Raw genomic sequence first — 26133 nt, 5'->3', positions numbered from 1 at the left:
TGGGCATGGAATTGACTAGTCTTTGCAAATAGCGACTGTTCTTAGACACGATATTCCAGGCATTCTGAACATACACACATAAATGTTCTGTCCATGGGCAGGTCTTTAACTGCAAACCCAGCAATCTCGAATCTTTCCTATTTTCTGCCTTCCTCTTAGTCTCCGCATATGATCCACATATCCTAATGTCGTCCATTATTCTTTTCAACCAGAGACCCAACCAATTCCTTTTTCTCTTTCTAATCAGTTTCAGCATCATTCTTTCTTCACTCACTTTTTCAAACACAATTTTATTTCTTATTCTGCCTGTCCACTTTACACGCACCGTTCTTCTCCACATCCACATTTCAAATGCTTCAATTCGTTTCTCTTCATTTCGTCGTAATGTCCATGTTCCTTCCCCATACAATGCCACACTCCACACAAAGCACTTCACTAGTCTCTTCCTTAGTTCTTTTTCCAGAGGTCCGCAGAAGATCCTTCTTCTTCTATTAAAAGCTTCCTTTGTTCATGTTTGCAGTTTTCTTAGGAAGGATAGGCCTAAATGCGGTAACATCCCGTTGCTTTCCGCACACCACAATCTCTTTCGCATTTTATTAAATTCCAAGGGGCCCAAGCGTGGAGATGAGGAGAGTGGATTTGACTAATTGGGCCCTCCGGACTTCACCGAAAGTCACGGCAAGGGTTAAATATTAATTCTATCAGGATGTTTGACCCGGTCAGAGACCGGGAAATCTCAATTAGCCTTTGCCCCCCGCATCCTGGACTAGCTTCTACGAATCATCAGATCTTAGAGTGTGATTGGGCCAATTTTTCCAAAAATGTTTCCACACTTTTGCTCTCGTAGCTCAGCGGACGAACGTCGGAATTTAGATGTCAACGTCTCAGGTTCAATTCCTCGTTACTCCTTTTCATTTTATTGTGGTTCAATTGTATGTAATAATACAAAAAGAAAAACTAATACCAGTATTATGCAACTGGATTTTTCCAAACCTAATATTAAATTTGTTATTTATATCGCTAAAGAACGATTACAATATAAATAACTTGAATATTATTTATACAGTCTCACTAAAGAACGATAACAGAATATAAATGATAAATATCGGTTTGTTTAATTAATATATTGCGAAAGAACAATAACAATATAAATAACTTGAATATTGTTTTATAATGCTAATGAAGGAAAACAGAATATAAATGATAACTTGAATATTATTTAAATCGCTAAAGAACGATAACAATATAAAAAACGTGAATATTATTCATATCGGAATTTCACAGATTTATTACAGATGTATTTAAGAAATTGTAGAAGAATAGTAATTAGTAACAGTGTCCTATTTATTCTTCTTGGAGCCAAATTTGTAACTTTTAAAAGTGTGGTTACTATGTTGAAGTGTATGTGTTGTAACGGATGCTTGATTTGTTATGTATGTGAGTCAGTTATGTGATGCTTGATGTCGTCGCAATGTCGTAATTATGGTTTGATTGTGTTTGTTTGACTATTGTGTATTAATTTATGATGTATGGTACGGAAAGCTGCATATTTGTGTTATAGAAGTGTTACGTATGTGTGTTGTTAATGTTTTTGTATGTTACAAATTGATACCTGATATTTGTTTTGCAATCGCAATGCCTAATTTACGGATTATTTATGTTTTGTTTACATCGCGTAAGCTAATTTAATTTTCTTTTCCATTTCTCTTTATGCTTATCTTTTTTGTGTATAAAACTATAGCTCTAACATACATATGTAAAATACGGCTAACCCCCATTGGAAATACAATAATAATTATTATTGATATCGTTATAATACGATAATAGAATACAAATGATGACCTGAATTTTGTTCATATCTCTAAAGAATGATAACAAAATATAAATAACGTGATATCCATAAAGAACGATAACTGGATATAAATGATAATTTGAATATCATTTACATCGCTAAAGAAAGATTAAAAAATAAAATGAAAACTTGAAGAAGGCCCGAACCCACGACCTTTGAATCATTAAACAAGCACTCTACCACTGGTCCACGAGGCGTAGATATGGAACACTTTCATAGTTCCGGAACTACTTGTACAAGTACATGCATCGTGTAACATCGCCGCGACCCGAAGTGGACTTTGAAAATATTCGCTGTTCACGAGTGCGGCCACTTTTTTTTTTTTGACAGCTGTACATATTTATCACTTTTCCTTTTCCTTGAAAGTATGTACCACTTTTCGTCCATCTGTATTTCCTTCCAAACGTAAAGAATTTCAAACCAGATAATCTGTTTCCGTAGATCGAAATATATCAAATATTCAAACCCACACTTCAAAACACAACGATCTTCCAATTAGCTTCTTGTTTTCTTACGGTGTGTTCCGCCCACCATTAAGGTATGCTATTATTTTCTCGCTTTGTACATTTTGGTTCTGACCTCTTAACTGCTAATTTAAAAACTTCAAACTTTTTACAATATCATAACAATAATTCATCAGAATACTAATGCATATAGTGTAGTAAACGAATAATATGTGAAATCTGGTGCCAACATTTTCTCATATTCGCTGCTGATCCGAGAAATTTAATCTCTTACAGATCTGATAACCCGCTGTATCCCTATGGTAGTGGAGTCCAAGGTACTGAATCACAAGGACGGGCAGTCCATCATCCCAGTCACCAGAATGTTACACCTGTCGGAGACGAAGCTCAGAAACCTTCAAGAAGTAAAGGGCGGAAACGAAAATTCGTATGGAAAGTAACCGGATTTACGGAATGCACTAAAACGTGTGGAGGAGGTGAGTAAACTTGTACAGATACAAGATGCAATCAATATATTTCCGGACTTCACTTGTATTTATTGTACAGTACGTTAAACATACATGCGCGTATCACTGAAGATCATTGCTTCCATGCCTGTTGAGTCATCCTATCAAACAGTATCAGATTGTATTTAATAACTGAGCTTCGACACGTGATTTTGTGCAAACATGTCAAAGAACTATTGCAATGTTTCCTTGAATCTCTCCATATACGCCTTATGGCTTGTCTTCTTCTCTGCCTCTCAAGTGATACATTTAGTATAGATTCCAGGCGTTTCTCTGGTTCTAGATAGTGTAACTTCTCCGTTTCGTATGTCCTATGTTCTATTATTCAGAGCAGTCCGGAAATTTATTGATCCTTGTATTATTCTCGAATTTTAAATCCGATCTTCAGCTTTGAATATAGACGTTGTAGTTGTTCGCCAACAGAATACCTCAAACTACGGACACGTTGTATCCTTATTTGTCCGCATTTGTACACTGCTGTGCAAGGCCGTACAAACAATCTTTGTCATGGAATGTGTGGTAGGTGGTGGTTACATGTGCGCCGTTCAAGGTCGAGTTTTAGTGACCATTTGTGACATTGAAATCAGTTTCTTTTTTCCGGCTGTGCGTACATGTTATGTACATTGTGTGCATTGCTGTATCATTACCAAAATAGCTACATTGAAAAACTGATTTTTTATGGAATGTGTTGTAGGAAAATTTGTGTAAAACTGAGGGGAGAAATGGACCCTTGAATCAGATCTACGATGAAAATTTTACAGTTCATTTTGGTTTTCAGATAAATCGTAAATATCAATCATAACGTCAGTAATGTTTTTTCATTAAATTTACGTCAAATAGTATCATATATACATAGAGATAACAATTTTTTATATCTTTTATCAATTTTGTATATTTAACAGTGCTATTTAACAAACACACAACATTGTAACATGAGTTCTATGTATTTTATATATTAAATTACGTACATTTTCGGCAAGTTAGTAAATCTATATGCAAATGAATTAAAATAAACATCTCTTACAACTATATTAGATATGTATTACATATAACTCATGATTTTAATTAAATTTTATTGTTATATCATATACAAATTCATCACAGTGAACACATTCTATATTGGACTTACGTTTAGATATCGTTAAAACATTTAAATATCTGATGATGCCATAAAGGCGAAAACGTTCATACATTTCCTTTCAGTAATGTGTATTAGCAAATAATAATTTGCAACAAAAATGATAAATCATATGATTGAAAACTTTAAATAAAATTTTATAATCTGCGATGAAAAGTTTATTTGTTGATTAGGAAAAATACTAAAAGAAAATATACTATAATTGAATATAACTTTCATCACGCTTGACACTCCTTCAAAATGCTTCCAACATGACACGTGAGCCATGTGAGAATACTACAATATAACTTGAAGAAATGGATGGCGTTTCTGGAACACACTGTACTTAATTCTTCAGAGCGATATTACACTCCTCTTCTGTTTAATATATTAATTCGATTATTTTTAATTTGAATTGTTTTCTACAATGATTGAGATATTTTCAATGCTTCTAGGTTCGCAATTGACCCTGGTGAGATGCGTGAAGGAACACAACCAGCAAATAGTATTAGACAAGCGATGTTCTCTTCAGGAGCGACCACATCCACAGACAGTTCGCTGTAACATCAAACCTTGTCCAGCACAGTAAGTTTGATTACCGAATATCTTACTACTTTGCATTCAGCAGCAACATAATAGTGTTTAATTTTTGGCCACTTCCATGAAATTCATAAGTCACTTCGAAGCGTATTCTGTTATCGCTATAAGAAAAGGAAACATTGGAACCATGTATTTCAATATTTTAATGTAGTATATAAACATATCTGCTTCTGCTGTCGCCATTATATAATGGAATATTCCTAATAAAATAAAAAGATAAACATACATAATCTTGTATCTCTACTGATATTAGCTCAGTGTGTGAAAGTAAGTACTATTAAATTATTATTATTATTATTATTATTATTATTATTATTATTATTATTATTATTATTATTATTATTATTATTATTATTATGGCATAATTTTTGATAATCATTTAAAATGGAACCAACACATTAATTACCTTTGTAATAAATTACGTAAAATAATATATTATTTTGTTTTATTGAGGAATTACTTGTCAATAATTTTATTACGCACAATATACTTAACTTTATTTCAATCGGTAATTATGTATGGAATTGTAGAATGGGGTAGCTTATTTAAATCCAATTTTAATCCACTTTATTTATTACAGAATAAAATAATTAAAATATCTCTTCATAAACTTATTGATTTTCCATCTCAAAAATTGTTTTTAGATTTTAATGTTCTTAAAATAAGACAGATTTATTATATTGTATTAATAATATTCATACATAAAAATCGAAATAATTTTTAATTGTATTCGCATAGTTATGAAACAAAAGGTATGAATTCTTTAAGATTGTTTGAACCAAAATGCAACACTGCTACAGTATTTAATCATAGTAGTGATTTAGGCCGAAGAATTTATATTTAAATATCCCAATCTTGACAATTCTAATAGTTCTAGTATTAAATTTAAAAAGTTATGTATGGATTTTATAAAAATTGAAAAATTGTAAATTTAAATTTATATGTTCTTACTGCGTAGTAGGCATAAGACAAATTGTATTATATACTTCTTAATTTCAATTCAGGAATCCTCCCTGAGCACGAGTTCTACTCTTTCAGGGGCGAGCTAAAGTTTTTCTGTTTATTTATATTTTATGTTACAATTAATAGCAAAATAAATAAATTATTAATCGCAAAACTTAGAATAATATATTATTATACTGTACATTTAAAGTACGAGGGAGAGTCAAAAAGTAACCTTAATAATTTTTTTATTAATTGAATATGTACAATAAGACTCAAACACCTCATCACTTTTCAACAAAGTATAACAGTAAAACTTACATTGAACTTAGTGGGGACTACCAGTGGCGTAGCGTCAATGTAAGCTAAAAAGCTTAGCTTCCCCACTTAATATATACGAGTATTCTGCGTTATCATATGATGAATGAGTGATGGAACGGAGAAAAATTCTCTCCGGCGCCGCGATTTGAACCCGGGTTTTCAGCTCTACGTGCTGATGCTTTATCCACTAAGCCACGCCGGATACAACCCCGACGCCGGTTAGAATCGTCTCAGATTAAGCTCCATCTCTTGGGTTCCCTCTAGTGGCCGCCCTCTCCACTACGTCATAGATGTCTAACCGGCGTCGGGGTTGTATCCGGCGTGGCTTAGTGGATAAAGCATCAGCTCGTAGAACTGAAAACCCGGGTTCAAATCCCGGCGCCGGAGAGAATTTTTCTCCGTTCCATCACTCATTCCCCACTTAATAATAATTTCATAATAAACCTGCAGTTTATGGACAAAATTATTTATTAATTTTAATAGAGTTTATATTTACGCGTTAAATATTGTGATGCTGCAGCTCAGGATGATTAGTGATGCAGCAGTAAACAAGAAGCCTACACACACCAGCTTCCAAACAGACTGGTTTCTTCTGTGTAATCCACCCCTCAGATTTTCCATCCCTTTCTAACTAAACTACCCTAGTCGCAAGGCTCGCAAGAAGCTAGCTTTAACATTTAAAATAAGTAGTTTCCGAGTTATCCCTTTTCGTCAGTTGTGTTCAGTTGAAGTGTTAGTATGCATTGTGGCTGATATAATAAATAATGAGCGAAATAACAGTTTCTGACACTAATTTAATTGAATTTTTTAGGACAATTGTATTATCAAGACTGACTTACGAACAAAAGTGTGATTTAAAAAAGAAATGACCGACTCCCTTGCTGTCAATGAAGGACACAACCAAAAGACAGACGCATACTTACGTAATGATACTGATATTGTGATTTCTCTAAGTATGACAGGGAGTGAGCTGATGTTATAGGCCTACGTATACGTGTCTATTTGTTAAGAGATATGTGTAACCGTGAAATCATATTTTACTACATATCATTATTTTGAGGTCATGCCTTATCGGTGTTACTTACGATGTTCCAACCAATCTTCGACTGCTGACTTGACATTGACTACTATTTATTTTAAGACTGTATTTTTGTAATACGTTTTCTCATATTGCATGGAAGACAACTTGAGTTAGCTTCCCCTGCTCAAAATTTCATGCTACGCCACTGGGGACTACGTTGAAAAGTAATGAAGTGTTTGTAGTCTTATTGTACATATCAATTAATAAAACAATTATTAAGGTTACTTTTGACGCTCTCTCATAGTAATTTGAAGAATCAGAGTTCTAATTTTAAAGCATTTTACTTTTTCAGACTTTCTTAACACATTTTAGTTTCAAACATGCTTCTAGCCAGACCTCTGTTTGAAATTCTTACACCATGAAAAACCAAGCTTGCTTGTGGCCTTTGCAGATGGGTGAGCGGTGAATGGGGTGAGTGTTCTGTGACATGTGGAGAAGGCACTCAGCAGCGTGAAGTGATGTGCAAGCAAGAGATCAGCCCCACACTGACTATGAAGGTGGCGGAAGGAGCATGCCTCACTCCTGTCCTGCCTCGGACGCAGAAGTGTGTGCTGCCGCCCTGCACCCAACACGCGCCACAGCAGCAGGAAGAGCCGTGGAAGTCTAAATGGCAGGCCAGTCAGTGGGGAAAGGTGAGCACGAGTGACAGAGGGATCCTAATAAATATTGTGGCTCTGTTTGCACGCTTCCAGTCACTGTGCTGTTATCGTTTAATATCCGTCAACAAATGTAGCTGCTTTTCACTATGTTCTTCGTATTCCCTTCCCCTTTTTCATTATATATTTACTGTTAAATTATCCTTCTCATTTACATCTTCCTTCTGCATTCTGTTTTCTTGTCCTCTTCCACCCCTCCTTTCGTTTCTTTCTCTTCTTTCCCTCGTCACCACATGACACACCTCCTCCCTGACCTCCTTTTACTCCTATTGACGATCATTGTCATAATAATAATAATAATAATAATAATAATAATAATAATAATAATAATAATAATAATAATAATAATAAACAATAATGTCATAATCATAAACTTATACTTCTTCTCATTCTCGTTCTGTTCATCTTTTTTCATGTCCTTCCCTTATCCTCTTTCTTCTCCTTTCTCTTCTCCTCTTTCCAATTTTGCTCTTCCCGTTTTTCGCAGTACTTCTTTTTCCCTCCTTTCCAATTATCTTATTCCCCTTCTAGTCCTTCTTTTCCCCCTCCCATTTATTTTCTTTCTCCTTCCAGTTCTTTTCATCATTACCCTTCCGGTCCTTCTTTCCCTTCTCTCTCGTCTTCCAGTCCTTTTCCTCCTCCCAGTTCTTGTCTTCCTCCATCCAGTTCTTTTTTTAATCATTCTCCTTCCAGTCCTTTTCCTTCCCCTCCCAGTCCTTTCTTTTCTTCTTCCAGTTCTTTTCATAATTAATCTTCCAGTCCTTTTTCTCCTCCTCTGTTCGTGTTTTCCTTCTTTTAGTTCTTTTCATCATTACCCTTCCGGTTCTTCATTTCCTTCTCCTTCCAGTTCTTTTCTTCCTCCTTTGAGTTCTTTTCATCATTCCCCTTCCAGTCCTCTTTCTTTTCCTCCCAGTTCTTTTCATCATTCGCCTCCAACCCTCCTTTTTCTTCTCCTCCCAGTTCTTGTCTTCCTCTTTCCAGTTCTTATCATCATTACCCTTCTAGTCCATTTCTTCTCCTCACACTTATTTTCTTCCTCATTTCAGTTCTTTCTGTCATTCGCCTTCGAGTCCTTCTTTTTCTCCTCCTCCCAGTTCTTGTCTTCCTCCTTCCAGTTTTTCCATCATTCTCCTTCCAGTTCGTTTTCTCCTTTCAGTTCCTTTCTTCCTCCTTCCAGTTCTTCTCATCATTTCCTTTCCAGTCCCTTTTCTCTTGTAAGACAGTCCTTTTTAAGAATTATATAATACATCACATTTTCTACAATAAAATTTTGAATTTCTATACAAATTATAAACAAATAAAGTAGGTAAAACAATAATTTTCCCTAGCATCAAACAACGAATATGTGTTTATGTAGTTACAAATTGTCCGCAATACTGTAAGAGCTACAAAAATATGAGCGAGAGTATTCGTTCGCTCTTTTGCCTCTGTTTCAGAATACTCATTTTGAATGATTCTCAATATATCATTTGCTTCTTATTATACCTATAACAAGTACAGAGCGGTCGCGCCACACTTGATCTGAAGAATGTGGGAGGGAGCAACCCTGTAGAGCGCGAGCTAATACACGGCATTTTAGACCCATAATCTCCGGTGTATTGCACTCATATAACTTTCATTTGATGGCATACACACAATCATCATCATTTTTCGGTATCTGCACTAATAACGGAATTTGTCCATGTCGCCGGACTTTTGAATCATTCTGTATATATAATCTTCATCATTACGATGTTTGGTGACGTATACACGTCCGTTGATGGAACAGGAAGTCGCAGGTTCGATTCCCGCTCGAGGTTGTGAAATTTTTCTTTCATACCATGGCATGATTGTGACTATAATAGTATTTAAATTCATTCTGTATATACTTGTAATATTTGGTACAAACCACTTTTCTGATTTTTATATTTGGATGAAGTAGAGAAAATAATATTTTTTTAATTTCACTTATAACCATAAAATTTTGGCATTAGCTGTAAGTTACTGTTTGACGGTCAATTTGAGTCTATAGACGTAGTAGTTTTGTATATCCCTAAGTGTACAAGGTTAAATGATCGAAAGGAAGAAAATTAAATATGGAATATTTCCCTACTTTGACATTTTAGTGTACGGTGTTTTTACGTAATAATGTTCAGTGTCCACTGCAATTTCCTTATACTTATTTATTTCTGAAACAGTGTTCCGTAGCTTGTGGACAAGGCGTGCGTTCCCGGACAGTGAAATGTGTGGGACCTGGCAATGTCGATGCTGATGACTGTCCACAAGACGAGAAACCTGCACTGGAAGAACCGTGTGACATGGGTTACTGTTCCACTGGCGTGCACGGATCTTGGTTCTTCACGGAGTGGACCCAGCATGTAAGTTGTACAGTACATTAATTGCGATAAACTTTCCTGTCTGACTGTACCAATATACTGAGTAGCCTATATCGACAAGCTGTATGTGTTGCTATAGCAACATATTAACGAAGTCGACTAGAAATATAATTAGTACAGAGAAATCTATTTATAATTTGAGATCAGGTAGATCATACATCGATGCAACAAGTTACGGGCACTTATGCTACTTCCTTCCGCGTAAACTGAGTCATCGTTATGAGGAAGAAGTGCTTGACCATCCAGCAGTGGCAGCTGATTGGCTGAGGCAAATGAGGCCGGGTCTCAGTCACTTGGCTTCCTTAAACTCAAATTTTATGTTTTTAGATGTATATAACATATGATATTAGTTATTTGAATGAAGTATATTGTGTTACAGAAGTATTGCAAAACTTTGTGATCTGTATAGACCTGTCTTGCATTAAAATTTGTAGATCAACTAAAGGTTATAAGTTGAAATTCACATATTTGTTGCCATTTCAGAATACTGACAAACTTTGAAAGTCGAAATTCTAGTAAAACAAATTGGCATGAGTATTTCTGGTAACAGATTGAGAGATATTTGTAGGTCGACTAAGGATTTAGTACCGGTAAGTCGAAATTCACATATTTGTTGCCATTTCAGAATACTGGCAGACTTTGAAAGTCGAAATTCTAGTAAAGAAAATTGGCATGAGTAGCTCTGGTAACAGATTGAGAGATATTTGTAGGTCGACTAAAGATTTAGTAAGTTGAAATTCACATATTTGTTGCCATTTCAGAATACCCAAAAAAGTTTGAAAATCTAATAAAATTGTATTAAGTAGTTCAATGTATTTATTTCAGTGCTCCGAAGACTGTGGAACAGGAGTCCAGACTCGAAAGGTTCACTGCTCAGGACCAGCGATGGATTCTTGTGACATCAACTCTAAGCCTGATGAGAGTCGAGCCTGTTCTAGTGACAAGCAATGCAGTGGGAAGTGGTTTACTGGACCGTGGGGACATGTACGTTTATTGTGTAGTTTTGTTGTCATACTGCAATTCAAAACACTTGCTTGCCTACTAATGAAAAAATTATATTTTTTGTTGCAGTGTTCTTCCAATTGCGGATATGGGCGCCAGACCAGGGATGTCATCTGTGCCACATTTCTCCGAGGCCAGTATAGAGTAGCTCTCGACATGAACTGTCCAAGTTCATTGAAACCAGAGACTGAACGACCATGTGAGGCGAAACCCTGTGGTCCTGAATGGTTCCTCACTGACTGGACACATGTAAGATGCACTAGTATCTTTGTTAGTTTTACCCTTAACACATGAGAAATGCAGAAGAGATGTATCTACAATCAATTATTTAATATCATCTTAACCATTAGCTAATGTTCTTAATTTTGTTCAGAAATTTATACAATGCAGTAGTTCTCCCTACACTGTTATTTAAATATTAAATTACGGTACTGAGAAGAAATTATGTTGGATTTTTGCCATTGTTGGTGTGAGAGAGTGAGTGAGTGAGTGAGTGAGTGAGTGAGTGAGTGAGTGAGTGAGTGAGTGAGTGAGTGAGTGAGTGAGTGAGTTGTACCGGTATAGTAAATTCACAGCGTGTAGAAGGTTGACTCTACCTTTGTTTTAAGGCGAACAATTCCTCATAATCCCCCATTTTTTGTTCAAAAGAAGGTAGAACCAATTTTGGTAACATAGTGAAATTTTTGTATTCATCACAAGTAGGCCTAATGGAGAATTTCCGTGCTTCATCTTTTCTGAATAATCGGCCTATCTCAAATGCAGGAGGAAGAAAGAGAAGAAGCCTTGTGAGTTGCATCACTAACATGTTGATTGCGGCAGCTGGCTCTCTCTATGAATTTTAAATTACCATTTTTGACTTATCTTTCAAACAAATTGATTATTTTTTAACATGAGTTCTTTCTCCATCGAATATATAAGTCTCTGTGATAAACGAAGATTTTTCTTCGGTAAAAATTTACACGAATGGATTGCAAAAAAAAATAATCCTTAATATTTCGCCATAGAACATATTTTGTTCATTGCAGAAAAGTAAGTTTTTGGCCTCTGAAGTGTATTTTCGTATATTGGACATGTTAAGTTTTGAAAAAAAGCTTCTCATATATTTGGTTTCCATCTGTAAATGTTCGTGAAAAATGCGACAAAGCCAAGGTTGGGCTTATCTTCATCAGCAAAAAAGGAACTCTTTGTGATGACGTTACATTCTGGAATTTCGAAATATAGTTTCTAGTTCAAAATTTATTCTCTTTTACTCTTCCTCCTATTCTTCTTCACTGTTCGATCATCGTCTTTTTTTTTTTTTTTTTTTTTTTTTTTTTGCTGGGCACATTTAATAAAATCCCAAAACCTCTGTATTGTGTTAGCAAAGACATAAGTAAAGAAAGAGCAAAACATTGGTAAGTTATAATTTAATTCTACGCAGCTTTAATACTGCTAACTTTCATTTTTTCTGCTTAGTGTTCTAGAGAATGTGGCACTGGTGTTCAGAAGCGTGAAGTGAAGTGCTTGGACGAGAAGCAACAGTTATCTGTTGGCTGTTCAGAGGAGAAGCGGCCACCCAGCAGACGAGTGTGCAACACTCATGAGTGTCCACACAGTCACTCAGGTACTGAGAACAGTTCTATTATCAAAAAACATTTTTGTGTAAAGAGCAGAGGGGCAGCACCAGCAGAGAATTTCGATATGCTAGTGCGCACCCAAAGTTAACCTGCGCCAGTCCTGCTCTTCCCTATGTCCCAAATCCACAAAATATTGAAATTACTGCTAAAATTTGTTTCGGATTTTCTCATTACTTTGCCTAATTGTAACATATCGTCGCTGCACCTTCAAAATTCACTATGTGTTTACAAAAAGATTTTGCAGGAGAAAGAGAAAAACATTTTCACTTTTAACTCCTTTGATTTTCAAAGCCACTTTTGGTACATTTTACTTGGTGATTCGAAATAAGGATGTCCAGCCAGACAACTTCACGACTTTGCACTGATGATTGTCAGGGATGACCAGTTAGAATACAATAAATGTTACGTATCATTCATGGAAAGATCCACTGACTTATAGGAATTGTCTAATATGAGGACGAATTCCGAAAACAGGTATGCATTTTAGAGAAAAATCTATGTGAAATCAATTTCTTCCTAAAATAATCGACATCTCTTCGTTTCCTTGGTTTTTGTAGTTCTATATTTTTTTAAAGATATATCTGCGTGAAATCTCCATGTGAATGTGCCATTATTTTCTATATATTTGTTTATTACTGCTACATATAATATAAATCGTCCATCACTTGAATGTCTCTGAATTCAGTGGTGCTAGTGTTGTGTTTACAACCACTGTACAAATATTTCGGAGGTCACAGACAAAGGGAAGGATTAGCAGGTTATAGTTAAACAATAGAAATATGTTACTCACTTGCAGGATTAGCTTAACAGTAGCTGAACCTTTTAGTCTAATGTTGTTGTTATTTAGTCATCTGTCAGAAGACAGGTCTGAACCCCACAGGTGAACCAAGAAGGCAGGAGTACCAGAGTACGTAGCAGCTATAATAATAATAATAATAATAATAATAATAATAATAATAATAATAATAATAATAATAATAATATCATAATCATCATCATAATCGTAATAATCATAATAATAAATACTGTGTTATGTCATAGGCCTATTTATAATTTAAAATTAATTATTATATTAAGGTTGAATAAATTAAAGAAACATAAAGACCTTCTTATTTCTACAGGTCACTCTCAGTCTAAACCGGACAGTGATCCTGAATTAAGCAAGAGTGTTGGAGATCAGGCACCCGCCAATGATCATGATGAAGCAACACATAAAGGTAAATAAACCAGTTAAATTTAGTCCATTTTTAGTACCTACATAGGTCTATTTAATGTACCTTAGGTAGTCATCGTAAGTAGTAATAGCATCATGAGTTTTAACGTAGCTGAAGACAGTGAATTTTAAATCGGGTGCTATAAAAATTTTTGATACAGTTTTTTCTGAAAATAAATACAGCAAGAAGTCCAATTTTGAAATCTGCAGCACGAAAAAAGCTAGCCAGATTTAGATGACAACGTGCAAATAATGTACCAGTACAGAGTTGTTTCTGGCTCATCATCATCATGATCATCATCATGATCATCATTATCATCATCATCATCGTCATCATCATCATCATCAAACTATAATGGAGTCGCTCCTGAATGTCCATAGCAACTGCTGGCATGTAGACGAACGTGCTTGCAGGTTTCACTCACAAAATGTACAATTGTTTTCAATTTGCGTACCAATGCTAGTACCAGTATTGTGTTCCTGTCTGAACGATCATGAACACCAAATTCCCCCTGATATGCCCTTTGCTTTCCTATGACCGAATTTGTTATCCAGTATTGTACTCCATCTTCAATGAAAATGGCAAACAGACAGTTGCAAGTTGCGAAACAGCTGCACCCTCTCGTGATATACACTCCTAAAGTTCTCGCGGGATATATGAATAGAACTCCAAAGCCTCCCGCGTAATTTGAAGGGAAAATTAAACATTGCGAAAAGTTCTTGTTGAGATGAATGAATAAAGTAAATCATGAATTTTATATGAATCACTCTGTACAATTGATTTTTTTTTTTCGGAAAATGTTTGGAAATAAAAAAGGAAATATGATAACCTTTTAATATACAGATATGACCTTTACAGTGTTGTATTTCTGTTTTGTTTCAGGCAGCGACTGTGTGGACAAGTTCCGCAACTGCCATCTGGTAGTGCAAGCACGACTTTGCAAATATAAGTATTACCGCAGCTCTTGCTGTCATTCCTGTCACAAGAAGTCGTAGACATCCCATTCAAACAGGTCACATTTTTAACTAAGTTACGATATAATTATATTCTTGAAGACATACAGTAATTTACCACTCCCAGATACCACACTTCCTACTGCCATTCTTGCCATGATGATTCTTTTAAGTTAAGCTCATAGCTGTAGACTCACCCATTCCTTTAAGGAACATATTTGTTAGATGCAGACATTTATAGCACAGATTAGAGAATCTGAAGTCGGTGCTTTCTAGTTCATTGTTGCAATTTTAAATTCAGTATCTGTAACAGTATCGTATCAAATTTTATTGCTCCCAACTCTTCTTGGTAAACATCTCCCATAAGTTTTATTCTAATGTGAACAAATGATAGAGGTAACCATCTTTCTTCAATTTCAGGATTGGAGGAGGGCCAGTGTGCATTAGTGTACATTCACAAATACTTCCATCAAATAAGAACTGTTAACCAAATAGAATGTTTGCTTTCCTCGGTTTGAAATCCTAATTCAAATTTTTTTCTCATGGTTTTCAACTCCACACAGTCTTCCATCAACATCGCCACCACATGAGGAATTTTGCAACATGCACATTGTAAGGACTTCCTCTTAGACTTGCCTGTTGAACTTAAAACAAGTTAAGAGAGAAAATTAAAACATATAAACTTTGCACCACATTTCTATCTCATTGATAGGATCTATACATCGCACTTCTATTTAATTTTTACACCCAATATTTTTGTTGTTGTTGTCATCATCATCATCATCATCATCCATTTTGACGAACAACATTTCAGAGTTCTTCCTAATCTTTTTTTACCTATCAGCCAGTAGTCCAAAATTTGTAACGGTACCAGTACCTAATTTATCTTGACTCATTCTCGCTGCAAGCATCCAGTTTTACTAGTTTTCTCCAGATTTCTAGTTCCTAGAATTCTGTCATTTCTTTGTTATTCAGTAAGGTATTTTAATTTGTTCTGAGAAATCTAACCTCTCTTGCTAATGTTTCTTGTATGAATAATGGAATAGAAAACATGTTTGATTGTTTTGTAACATTTCCATTAAGTATTGCATCATTCATAATTATGATTACAATTGGTTTTCTTTTGTGACCGTGAATATAACATGAATTTCCGTAACAGAAAGCATCACGACAGGCACAAATATTTTGACTAATGGTTAGGCCCTACACTATGCAATATCATCTGTTTCAAGTGTGAGACCTTTCAACCTGTTTCGTCTTCATGTAATTTAACAATTGATCTCACCAATATTTTTGGGTATTCTAACTGGTCTTTCCCTTTTGAATACTGATACCGGTATTTAATTGTTGTCTAGTTTTTGTTATGAATATATTCTTTATGCTTTTTTTTCTTTCTAATTTTCTTGGATGATATTTCAGTATTTAAGTTAAATTAAGTTTTCTATTTTTATTCTTTTATAATATCTTCTTCTTGTGGCTTAGTGTATTACTTACCTACCATATACTTCAACAGTTGCATTTCCCTTGATTCTGTTCTCATTTCTCATTCAAATATCTCTTTATTTTACACAACGCTATCACTATTATTATTATTGCTCAACACATTACATCAACTTAAAAACAGTTCACATAAATTAAGCACATACATGTTCCTCCCAAACACTCAGATGGCCACTTCACATATCTGTTAACATTATGGAAAACTTACGTGAGATGTAGGCTACCTTAGCATCTTACCCAGTGTGGGTGTCCCTTGCTTCAAAACCATTAAGTGTGATATAGTTCTCATTAAAATATTTAACCATTGATGGTTAGAAGAACTGCATATTCTGACTTTGTATTTGTGTACAGTATCTTTGAGAGGAGAGGCGAATGATAAGTGTTCCAAAGTCACCAGTCATGGAACAATGTTTCCAATCTCGTCACTATGTAGGTAACATTTGGCTATCTAATTCTTTTAGCCATTTGATAGCTGTTGATTGTAGTCATGTTTTCTACAAGTGTAATATTGTCTGAAGTCTAAATATTGTTTTAACAAAAACATTTTAATAACTTCAGATTGCTTGTTGTTATATTTCTTTAGAGTAACAGTGATCTCACATGATTATAACCATATTTTATATATTACATTATTTGCATGTATCATGCTTCAATTTCAGTGAATAATTTATTACGTTATTGTGTCGAGGATATATGAATCTTACTAATAAAAAATCGTAAACTCAATTCCACGAAGAAGTTACAGCTTAATTTTGCCCAAAAAAATGTTCTTCCTATAAATCAGCTGATTTTTTCGTACTTAATACAGTCTACGTACTACATACATTTTGAGCACTAGGTCTACCTAAAGATTATTTTTCTCATATAGCTGACACATATTTATTGTTCAGTAAAAATATTCTGAATTCCCTATAAATAACAAGATTATTCCTCAGAACATTGAATGTTGGGACTTACATACGAATTTTTTCAGCTCTTTCTACTAACACAAGAATGCAAGAGGGCTATAGCCCTCTTGTGCTAATGTACCTACCGGTACCTCATTTTATTTAAGAAATATTTATGCTATTAGCTTCACAATTATAATTATTATCGGATTGCTTTCACTTGTCAGCTCACAACACTTCTTTATAAGAATACCCCGTAATCACCATTAATTTAATATAGGCCTAAATATCTCTTTAGATTTATTTTCTAAAATAATTCAAGCTAGAAATACAGTACTGTTACTGTTACTGGTACATATGATGTTAAAAATATTTTTAATTAGTGTAGAATTGTGCTGTAAGAGGCATAGCAGTTCGTAAAATTAAAATATTAATGTGAACTTGGTGTGCAGGAACATTATTGGAGAATCCCTTGGACAAATCAGATTTGCTGTTTGAAATCATCGCTTTCTGTAATCACAGTTTTTTTTTTTTAATTTCAATCAATGTTTCTCTTCCTATTCCAAACTCTGTCGTTTCATTGCAGAACTATAATTAAGAAATTCTATGCACATTGCGCTATTTCTAATGTTTCTGCAGTAATGCTACAAACTTTCACAACAAATTTGTCACGCTCTGTATGGTACTCCATGACACCAATTACAGTGCGTAAAATCTTTACTGGCAAAATATCGGTAAGTCTAAACCGCCAAACACTGTGTTGAAACTTGAGTTAGTAAAATACCAGTACTGGTAGTCATAAGAAGTACGTAGTTATGGAGTGGGCTGATAGTTTTCAAGCACAGTATTCTTGTAAAAATTTCTGTCTCAAAATTTTTTAGACACAACTTACTTTATATTCCATAGTTACTTTCAGGAGAGGAGTGATTATCTTTGTTTCCATATTTTAGACAAAAGAAACCATATGTTACTGTTTTATATACTGATTCAGCAATACTTACACTTGTATGGAACAATAGAAATATGAATCGTTTTATTAGTGTTACTTGAAGGCATTTAATTCGATACCTTCAAATTGATATAAATAATGTATATATATATATGCCAAACTACACTGCACAATGTATTATTAATTCCTCGATATTATCAAAACTACCACCTTTTGTTTTATGAGGAACTGGCTTCAAACGTATAAGTAAGATGTTTTGCTGCTTTAAATAGTGTTTGTGCCAAATATACTGTCTTCAGATTTCATCAGTGATGTAGAATATTTAGCCTCTTGTTCTGGAAATATGTCGTCATATAACTTACTTATTCCTTGTGTAAATGTGAGAATTTTGTATGGATGAAATATATGTATAGTATAATTTTCAGTGAATTTTGTCGTGGTTGTGAAATGAATTTGAAACTGTGTGATTTTAAATGAGTTTCCTCAATGGCAGTGTTAATGGATTCTTTCTTAAATGTAATTATGCATTGTGGGTTGTAGGTGATATCACCTGGTAAATGTGAACGATCTTGAATTATAATCTCAGAATTAGTTTGAAGAAATTTACAGAAAAAAAAAAGATGTTGTGATGAATTAAGTTGTATAAATGATCCCTTAATCATACGTAGTCTTACCTTGTTTTTATTTTGAGTGTGTGTGGCTTCTGACCGCATGTGTGCGAATGTGAGATCACATGCAACTTTGTATATACATTAATAAATTAATTTTCTATTAAGGTTATGTTATCATTGTTACAGCTAAAAAGGATCTTATAGTATATCAATTTGTGGGTGACTTTAGAGGAATTCTGACAGTCCGTAAATATTCTGCAGAGACAGAAACTCTCCAAGCAAAATAATGTCACGTACTTTGAATTATAATAGACCATGTTGTGTACACATTGTTTTCCACCTTAATAGTAATTCATAAAATATCACAGTATATACATTATTCTTCGTCTCAACACATTGCAATCATTCAATATCCTACACCCATCCAACTATACCACAAAAATACACCAAGAATTATCCTGCAGGACTTTTTAAAAACTATCGCAATGGCTATTTATGTTAAGCTATTTATCACAGAAACACACCTTAACTTTCTATACAAGATTATTCCATTAGGTTTCTAATATAAAATTTAGAATTTTCACAGCCTCTGGAAGTTGTACAAATTTTCAGTTAAAGAAGAATTGTATTTTTTCCCTCCCTCCCAATCTCCCATGTAGCATGGTACCTATATACTACAGTTTTACTTAAGAAATCCATTTCAATTCCTATAAGCCTTCTCCTAGTGCACTATTGTATTCCATGGGGAAGAAAGAGGTTGAAGAGAAGTCATATGGCTCCCCATGAGAGAGTAGAATTCGCTCTTGGTGCCCAGCCCTGGTGTAGGGTAACAACAAACATCGAAAAGTTTTACTTAGACTAAAGTACTGTATGATGTTAATATTATATAGGGCCTACTTAGTATCAAAATAGTGTTGTTCAATTACTACTTTAACAGAATGCTAAGAAAAATATATTGCGATTATAGTCTGTATTTTTTATGCTTTTCAACTGTTTCACATAATATTAGCTATGTTCTTAGTTTAACTGTATGTATAAATTGTATACATAATTGTTATTAGTAGTTTTAAATTATTGGTAATTAATTTAGTGTGCCGGTATACAACGGTTAGTATGCAGCTTCAACCCTATGTTGTAGGTTCGAATCAACACATAGATGTCTTCCTGTTGCCAGTGTGATATTGTTCTCTGTCTTAGGTGGGACATGTCGTAGTGCTGACACCATGTCACGGGACTAGTATGTGACTAATGAAATATATTCGTAAATAAAAATACATTCGAAGAAAAAAGTGTGTTAGCTGTGAAAAAATAAATGAAGCGTTCATTATAGGCCTAATTTAGTAGATGCATTGTGCAAAAAATACAACCCACATAAGCTAGCTCTATTTTTCAGTGTACTACAGGCGACTCATTTGACAACTCAATCACAGTAGCTAGCAATGAAGACTTGTAATTAGTAGTTTTTGTCATTCCATTCTTCACTGACGTAAATCTGATGGTTTGTTACAGTTTACCACCACTTGTCTGCTTCATTCATTGAAATGATGAAGTTGCCCTTCTTTCCAAAGGGTAGGAATGAATTTAGCCCTCTGGTCAATAAATAATTATTTTCTCAGGTAAAATAAAGAAAAGATAAATATCTGTAGGTTGGTTTTGATTGGTGGTGGATATTAATTCAGTCTATTATTTATTACCTATTCTGAATTTATCAGTACCGGTACTGGTAGATTCTGAATATTGCACTAGTACTGAAATAATTACTGGTACTGGTATTTGAAATATACCAGTACCAGTAATTATTTCAGTACTAGTGCTTTAATAATACAAGTTTTAATAGTAAACCTATACCACAAAAAGAAAACCTATTTTCAGTTAAATTTTTTGTATAGAAAGGATTGAGTTTCTTTGTTTGGCTTTGTTATCATAGGCCTACTGATAATTTAATGTGGTGTATCATATGGCCACAACTCTGGTAAATAATGTTACATTATTCATCCAAAACTTGTATATTACAATTTTGAATTAGTGTATTATATTATATCATTTTAATAGAAAGTATAAATAACATACCGTAAAATGGGGTGAATGGGAACACAGGGGGTGAACAGGGACGAAGTTTTATTTTTTATTTCTTTGTAAATATAATAAGAGTGTTTATTTGTTCACTCATTATGAATGAAAACATAAACACTCTTATTATTATATTCAATCTTTGATATAAAGAAATAAAAAATAATAAAACTTCGTCCCTATTCACCTCATTTTACGGTAATGAAAGATCTTACTTACTTACTTGCTTTTAAGGAACCCAGAGGTTCATTGCTGCCCTCACATAAGCTCGCCGTTGGTCCCTATCCTGAGCAAGATTAATCCATTCTCTATCATCATATCCCACCTCACTCAAATCCATTTTAATATTATCTTCCCATCTACGTCTTGGCCTCCCTAAAGGTCTTTTTCCCCTCCGGCCTCCCAACTAACACTCTATATGCATTTCTGGATTCGCCCATACGTGCTACATGCCCTGCCCATCTCAAACGTCTGGATTTAATGTTCCTAATTATGTCAGGTGAAGAATACAATGCGTGCAGTTCTGCGTTGTGTAACTTCCTCCATTCTCCTGTAACTTCATCCCTCTTACCCCCAAATATTTTCCTAACCACCTTATTCTCAAACACCCTTAACCTATGTTCCTCTCTCCAAGTGAGAGTCCAAGTTTCACAACCTTAAAGAGCAACCAGTAATATAACTGTTTTATAAATTCTAACTTTCAGATTTTTTGACAGCAGACTAGATGATAAAAGCTTCTCAACCGAATAATAACAGGCATTTCCCATATTTATTCTGTGTTTAATTTCCTCTCGAGTATCATTTATATTTGTTACTGTTGCTCCAAGATATTTGAACTTCTCCACCTCTGCAAAAGATAAATTTCCAATTTTTATATTTCCATTTCGTACAATATTCTGGTCACGAGACATAATCATATACTTTGTCTTTTCGGGATTTATTTCCAAACCTATCTCTTTACTTGCTTCCAGTAAAATTCCCGTGTTTTCCCTAATCGTTTGTGGATTTTCTCCTAACATATTCACGTCATCCGCATAGACAAGCAGCTGATGTAACCCGTTCAATTCCAAACCCTCTCTGTTATCCTGGACTTTCCTAATGGCATACTCTAGAGCAAAGTTAAAAAGTATAGGTGATAGTGCATCTCCTTGCTTTAGCCCACAGTGAATTAGAAACGCATCTGACAGAAACTGACCTATACAAACTCTGCTGTATGTTTCACTGAGACACATTTTAATTAATCGAACTAGTTTCTTAGGAATACCAAATTCAATAAGAATATCATATAAAACTTAATGAAAGATCTATATACTTTAATTAACAAGATAAGAAATTTTTTTGAAATCATAAAGCCACCCACTCATCTATATATCTATCTTCCTTACCACTCTTAGAACTGGTATTGTATGATGGAATAGGGCATTGAGTTAACTTGTCGATAACTATGGGCTTTAAAAGACTATCCTATGACCGACAAAATAATTCTTTGATAGGTTCTCTCCATTTTTATAAACTTTTGTATTGGTAATCTCAACTTTTGACCAACACATAAAATAAAGGAAGAGATAAAGGGAAACAGGATATTTAAAAGTAAGGCACAATTTGTTTATGTAGTTTCTTTACTTCATTTCAACGAAATTTAAGTGAGACTTAGGCCCTAATTAAGTTCTCAAAAAGTAGTAGTGTTCTATTAATTAGCTATATTTTAGAAAATTTCGGAGTAGTAGATTAAATACGTTAAGACTTTGTCATTTAATCGAAAATTTTGTCCACCATAGTCACTACGACATTTGATCGATTAATATTGTAAACAATATCCTCAAGAGACTACTTATCATATGCCTGTATTTTCTACTTTTACTTGAAAACGACTCTTAACCTCCAGTAACTAATGGTAGAAATGTATAAAAGTTGTGTAAGAGGTTAGGTACAGCTTACAGCAGTAAAATTTTGGAAATATTCAACATTTTTTTCCTCCATTACTGTATCTTGTACACTAATGAAAATTAGTATGTGTAAAACACATGTTACTACCATACTGGTTAGATAATCATTCACCTCTGCTGAGACCAGCAGTCTGCTGGTTGGCCTTAGCAAGGGTTGTTGCACCACGAATAAAATTACTACAAATAACAATCACTGATTTAAACAGAAAAATATAGAAGGCCAAGTTCGTCGACTAATAATGCATTCCCTAAAAACGTCATCTATTGTATTGCATTCACGGATTCGTTTGCTACATGGGCGATATCTTGTATAAAAAATGCATAGTTTTTTCTTCTTCCATCAAAATCGAGAAAATTGTCTCAAAAAGCCTATGCAGCTGCATAAGTCATGCGAGAGTGAATCCAGTGCTCATGAACTCGCACAAAGTTATCAAAGGGGACTTCGAAATGTTTTAAGTCTTTAGACAGTTCGAATGCTCATGTTTTCTTTGTTAGGTTTCTATTTATGTTAAACTATTAGTAGGTTTATATTTAAGCTTGCATTGTGAATGTAATCTTAAAGTCATAGAATTTTAACTCATAGTGAAATATCAACTAATTTTACTGTGAGTTTATTCACCCTTCTGTCCAGCACTGGCGCACAATTGCATATCAGGTGAGGTGGAATCTGACATTGGATAAAAAACACTCTGTATATACGAAAATCAGGAAATGTTAACAGTTACTCCTTGTGGTAAAGGAAGAAATGCCTCTGAATGAAGAGATTCCAGACTCCATCTGTTTTTCGCCCTTGAAATTTCTTGCTTTGCAGACACATGTCTCTGCAAAACATCATATCATCATCTTATGAAAATGCAGAGACCTTTGACGGAAGAAGCAGTACAGACATTTTTTTTAAGCTTTATACAAATAAAATAAGAAAGTAGAAAAAAAATGGAAAATCCATTCCACTTACTTTACTTTTATCCAAACAAATGATTTTGTATTGTGAATTCTGGGTTTATGGTATAATAGAACAAAAAGTTAACATCAGATAAGAAAACTGTAACACTTACATTGATAGTAACTGAGGAAATTCTGGTATCTGTTCCTCACAAATCTTACAGAAATGCAGGTGAAACTAAACTGGATTTCAAGAAAGGATTCAGCAAAAGCTGACAGTCTCTCATGATATTCAGGTATGTAATTTTGTTAAGTATCGTAATGTTCAGTGTTATTCCATTGTTAACTCATTAATATATGTCATAAAAAATGTACAGAGTTCATGAATGGAATAATAATACTCTTAATAACTTGATACCTAGAAGTATGCAATAGTATGGGAAACAAGCTCAGTTTTTTTATTTAGATCATTAACTATACTGTTATCCTTCAAATGGATAGAACATACTTAAAAAGCAGCAGTTATGAATTTAAAAGTAGTAATACATTAAAACAAAAACAATTTAATTAAGGTACCTTGGGTTAAGTGGAACCCAACACAATTTATGGGACTCCATCAAGTAAGGCAAGGGTGGCATCTGTTGAATGGATAGCAGGAGGTTAGTTTCTGAAAGTCTTGTTTATGAGTGTTTAGCAACCTGTTGACGTCTGCTCTATTTTTGACTTTGTAGCTCAACAAACTCAATTTCATCAATATTTTTCGTAAGATTTTCCTCTTTGATTGATTAGTTAGTAAGCATTGACAGTGTTTTTGTGTTCTTTTGATAATAAAGTGGAAGCATGAACAGAGTTCCATGTGCCCTCACACTTTGCCTTGTTGGGGTAAGTGGAACCCATAAGGGAAAGAAAAAAAAAACAAGAAAAGGAAGATTGTGGCAATGGAAGAGGACAGTAGTGATGAAGATAGCACTGAAGAGATAAAAAGTGGTTCAGAGGCAGATGATTTTTTTTTTCAAGACAAAATTCAAAAGGTCGAGGAAGAATCAAACCTCCATGAGGGAGGTTTTAACTAAAAATGTTGCAGATGGTTTAGTAGTTGATTGGGTTCTTTTCAAGTTTACAAAGGACAAAATCGTAAAGATGTCTGTTGGTCAATTGACAGAAATTGGTGCTTGCCTGGGAAGCTAAATTTGCTAGAAGGATAGCATCAACCTCCTCCTTTCGATGGCCCAACATAAACGACAAAAGTATCATTCTAGGTGATGAATTTGTCAACTTTTTACCATCTCCTGTTTTTGAAAAACGTGACAAATTCACTTTCTCTACTTCATTTATTTCGTACAACATTGGATGAATGATGGTTAGAGTTAGAGTTACTCTAGCCAGTCTTTTAATTTTCTGTTGCTTTTAAAAAGTAAAAATCTGAATTTTGAATGAATGTTTTCTTTATTTACACTAAATATTACAAACACCGGCCTTAAGTAGAGGCTCACTGTTTAACAAGATGATCAAAGCCAATTAGAAATTGTAGGTATCCAAACAAGAAGATTATCTAATAATCTTTTCCCATAACAATTTTGAGTCTACTGCTGTGGAGTAACATCTGATCATGTAACTAGCAGGTCGAAGTTCAAATCCTGGTCGAGGTTTTTTCGGGGTTTTCCCTCAACACATTAAGAGCAAATGCTGGATAACTTTCGGCGCTGGACACTAGACTCACCTTGCTTGCATACCACATTCATCTCACTCAGATGCTACATAACCATAGCAGTTGGTAAAGCAGTGTAAAATAAACAATATACAGATGACGTTAGTTGGGGATGCTGGGGTTTTACAGGAGCCATTCCCTGCCAAGACATGGCATGATCACCAGGAATAGTGCGTCTGCACTCTCAGCATGCAAGCAATGAGTGACAATGCAGTTTCACTTTAGTTGTATTGTGTTGTGAGAAGTAAGTTGGTGGTGGAAGTTGTAATCTTAAGAGTTTAAGTTAAGTATAAAGTGCTCCGTGTAGGCTACTGTTGTAATGACATTCATTATGTGAACGTACTTACACATATGGAAACGAAAATCTTATGTGGCGGCAAGACACAAATTTCGAGAAAGGTTTCCAGAGGGATCTGTTCCAGCTGCCAGTACAATAAGACGACTTTATAAGAAATTCATGCGGACAGGTTTGATAAATTATGAAAAACCGAAAAAAGAACGCCGTGTTCTGTCAGAAGAGGAATTAGACGAGATTGGTGAAAGATTGAAGAACTTGCGAGAGTGACTGCAAATTTCATAAAAAGATGTAAAATGCGTGTTGCAGTAAATGGAGGACATTTTGAGCAACGAATGTGAGCTTGGTAAGTACTGTAACTTTTAAGCATTGTAACAGTAGGATTGTAGGCCTAAAAGTGCTGACTGGAAATGCACACGTGTTCCTTGCGGTAACCAACACACTGATAGCTGGGCAGGCTGTGGATAAAAACCCAAGTATCTCCAACTAACTTCACTGTATAAAAAAAAAAATTTTGAGGTGTGGGCACCCCCAGAATAAAAATTCTGGTATTACCACTGATATGAATAATAGGATAAGATTCATA

At 34.4% G+C, this 26133-nt stretch overlaps 1 protein-coding gene across 1 annotated transcript in view; it reads left to right on the top strand.

Annotated features, from left to right (window-relative positions):
* LOC138693473 (thrombospondin type-1 domain-containing protein 4-like) overlaps positions 1-15052 on the top strand; it is a 603922-nt gene extending 588870 nt beyond the window's left edge. Inside the window, exons 6-14 of the mRNA XM_069817459.1 lie at positions 2593-2792; positions 4395-4524; positions 7275-7515; positions 9717-9896; positions 10740-10898; positions 10986-11165; positions 12372-12519; positions 13654-13749; positions 14629-15052. Of these exons, the coding sequence (XP_069673560.1) occupies positions 2593-2792; positions 4395-4524; positions 7275-7515; positions 9717-9896; positions 10740-10898; positions 10986-11165; positions 12372-12519; positions 13654-13749; positions 14629-14741 (1447 nt within the window). The 3' untranslated portion in view covers positions 14742-15052. The remainder of the gene's footprint in view (positions 1-2592; positions 2793-4394; positions 4525-7274; positions 7516-9716; positions 9897-10739; positions 10899-10985; positions 11166-12371; positions 12520-13653; positions 13750-14628) is intronic.
* Positions 15053-26133: the final 11081 nt, after the last annotated feature.

This window comes from Periplaneta americana, chromosome 17 (assembly GCF_040183065.1).
Source record: "Periplaneta americana isolate PAMFEO1 chromosome 17, P.americana_PAMFEO1_priV1, whole genome shotgun sequence".
Lineage (NCBI taxonomy): Eukaryota > Metazoa > Arthropoda > Insecta > Blattodea > Blattidae > Periplaneta > Periplaneta americana.
Note: the sequence above shows the minus strand (reverse complement) of the source record. Positions and strands in the feature narration are given on the sequence as shown.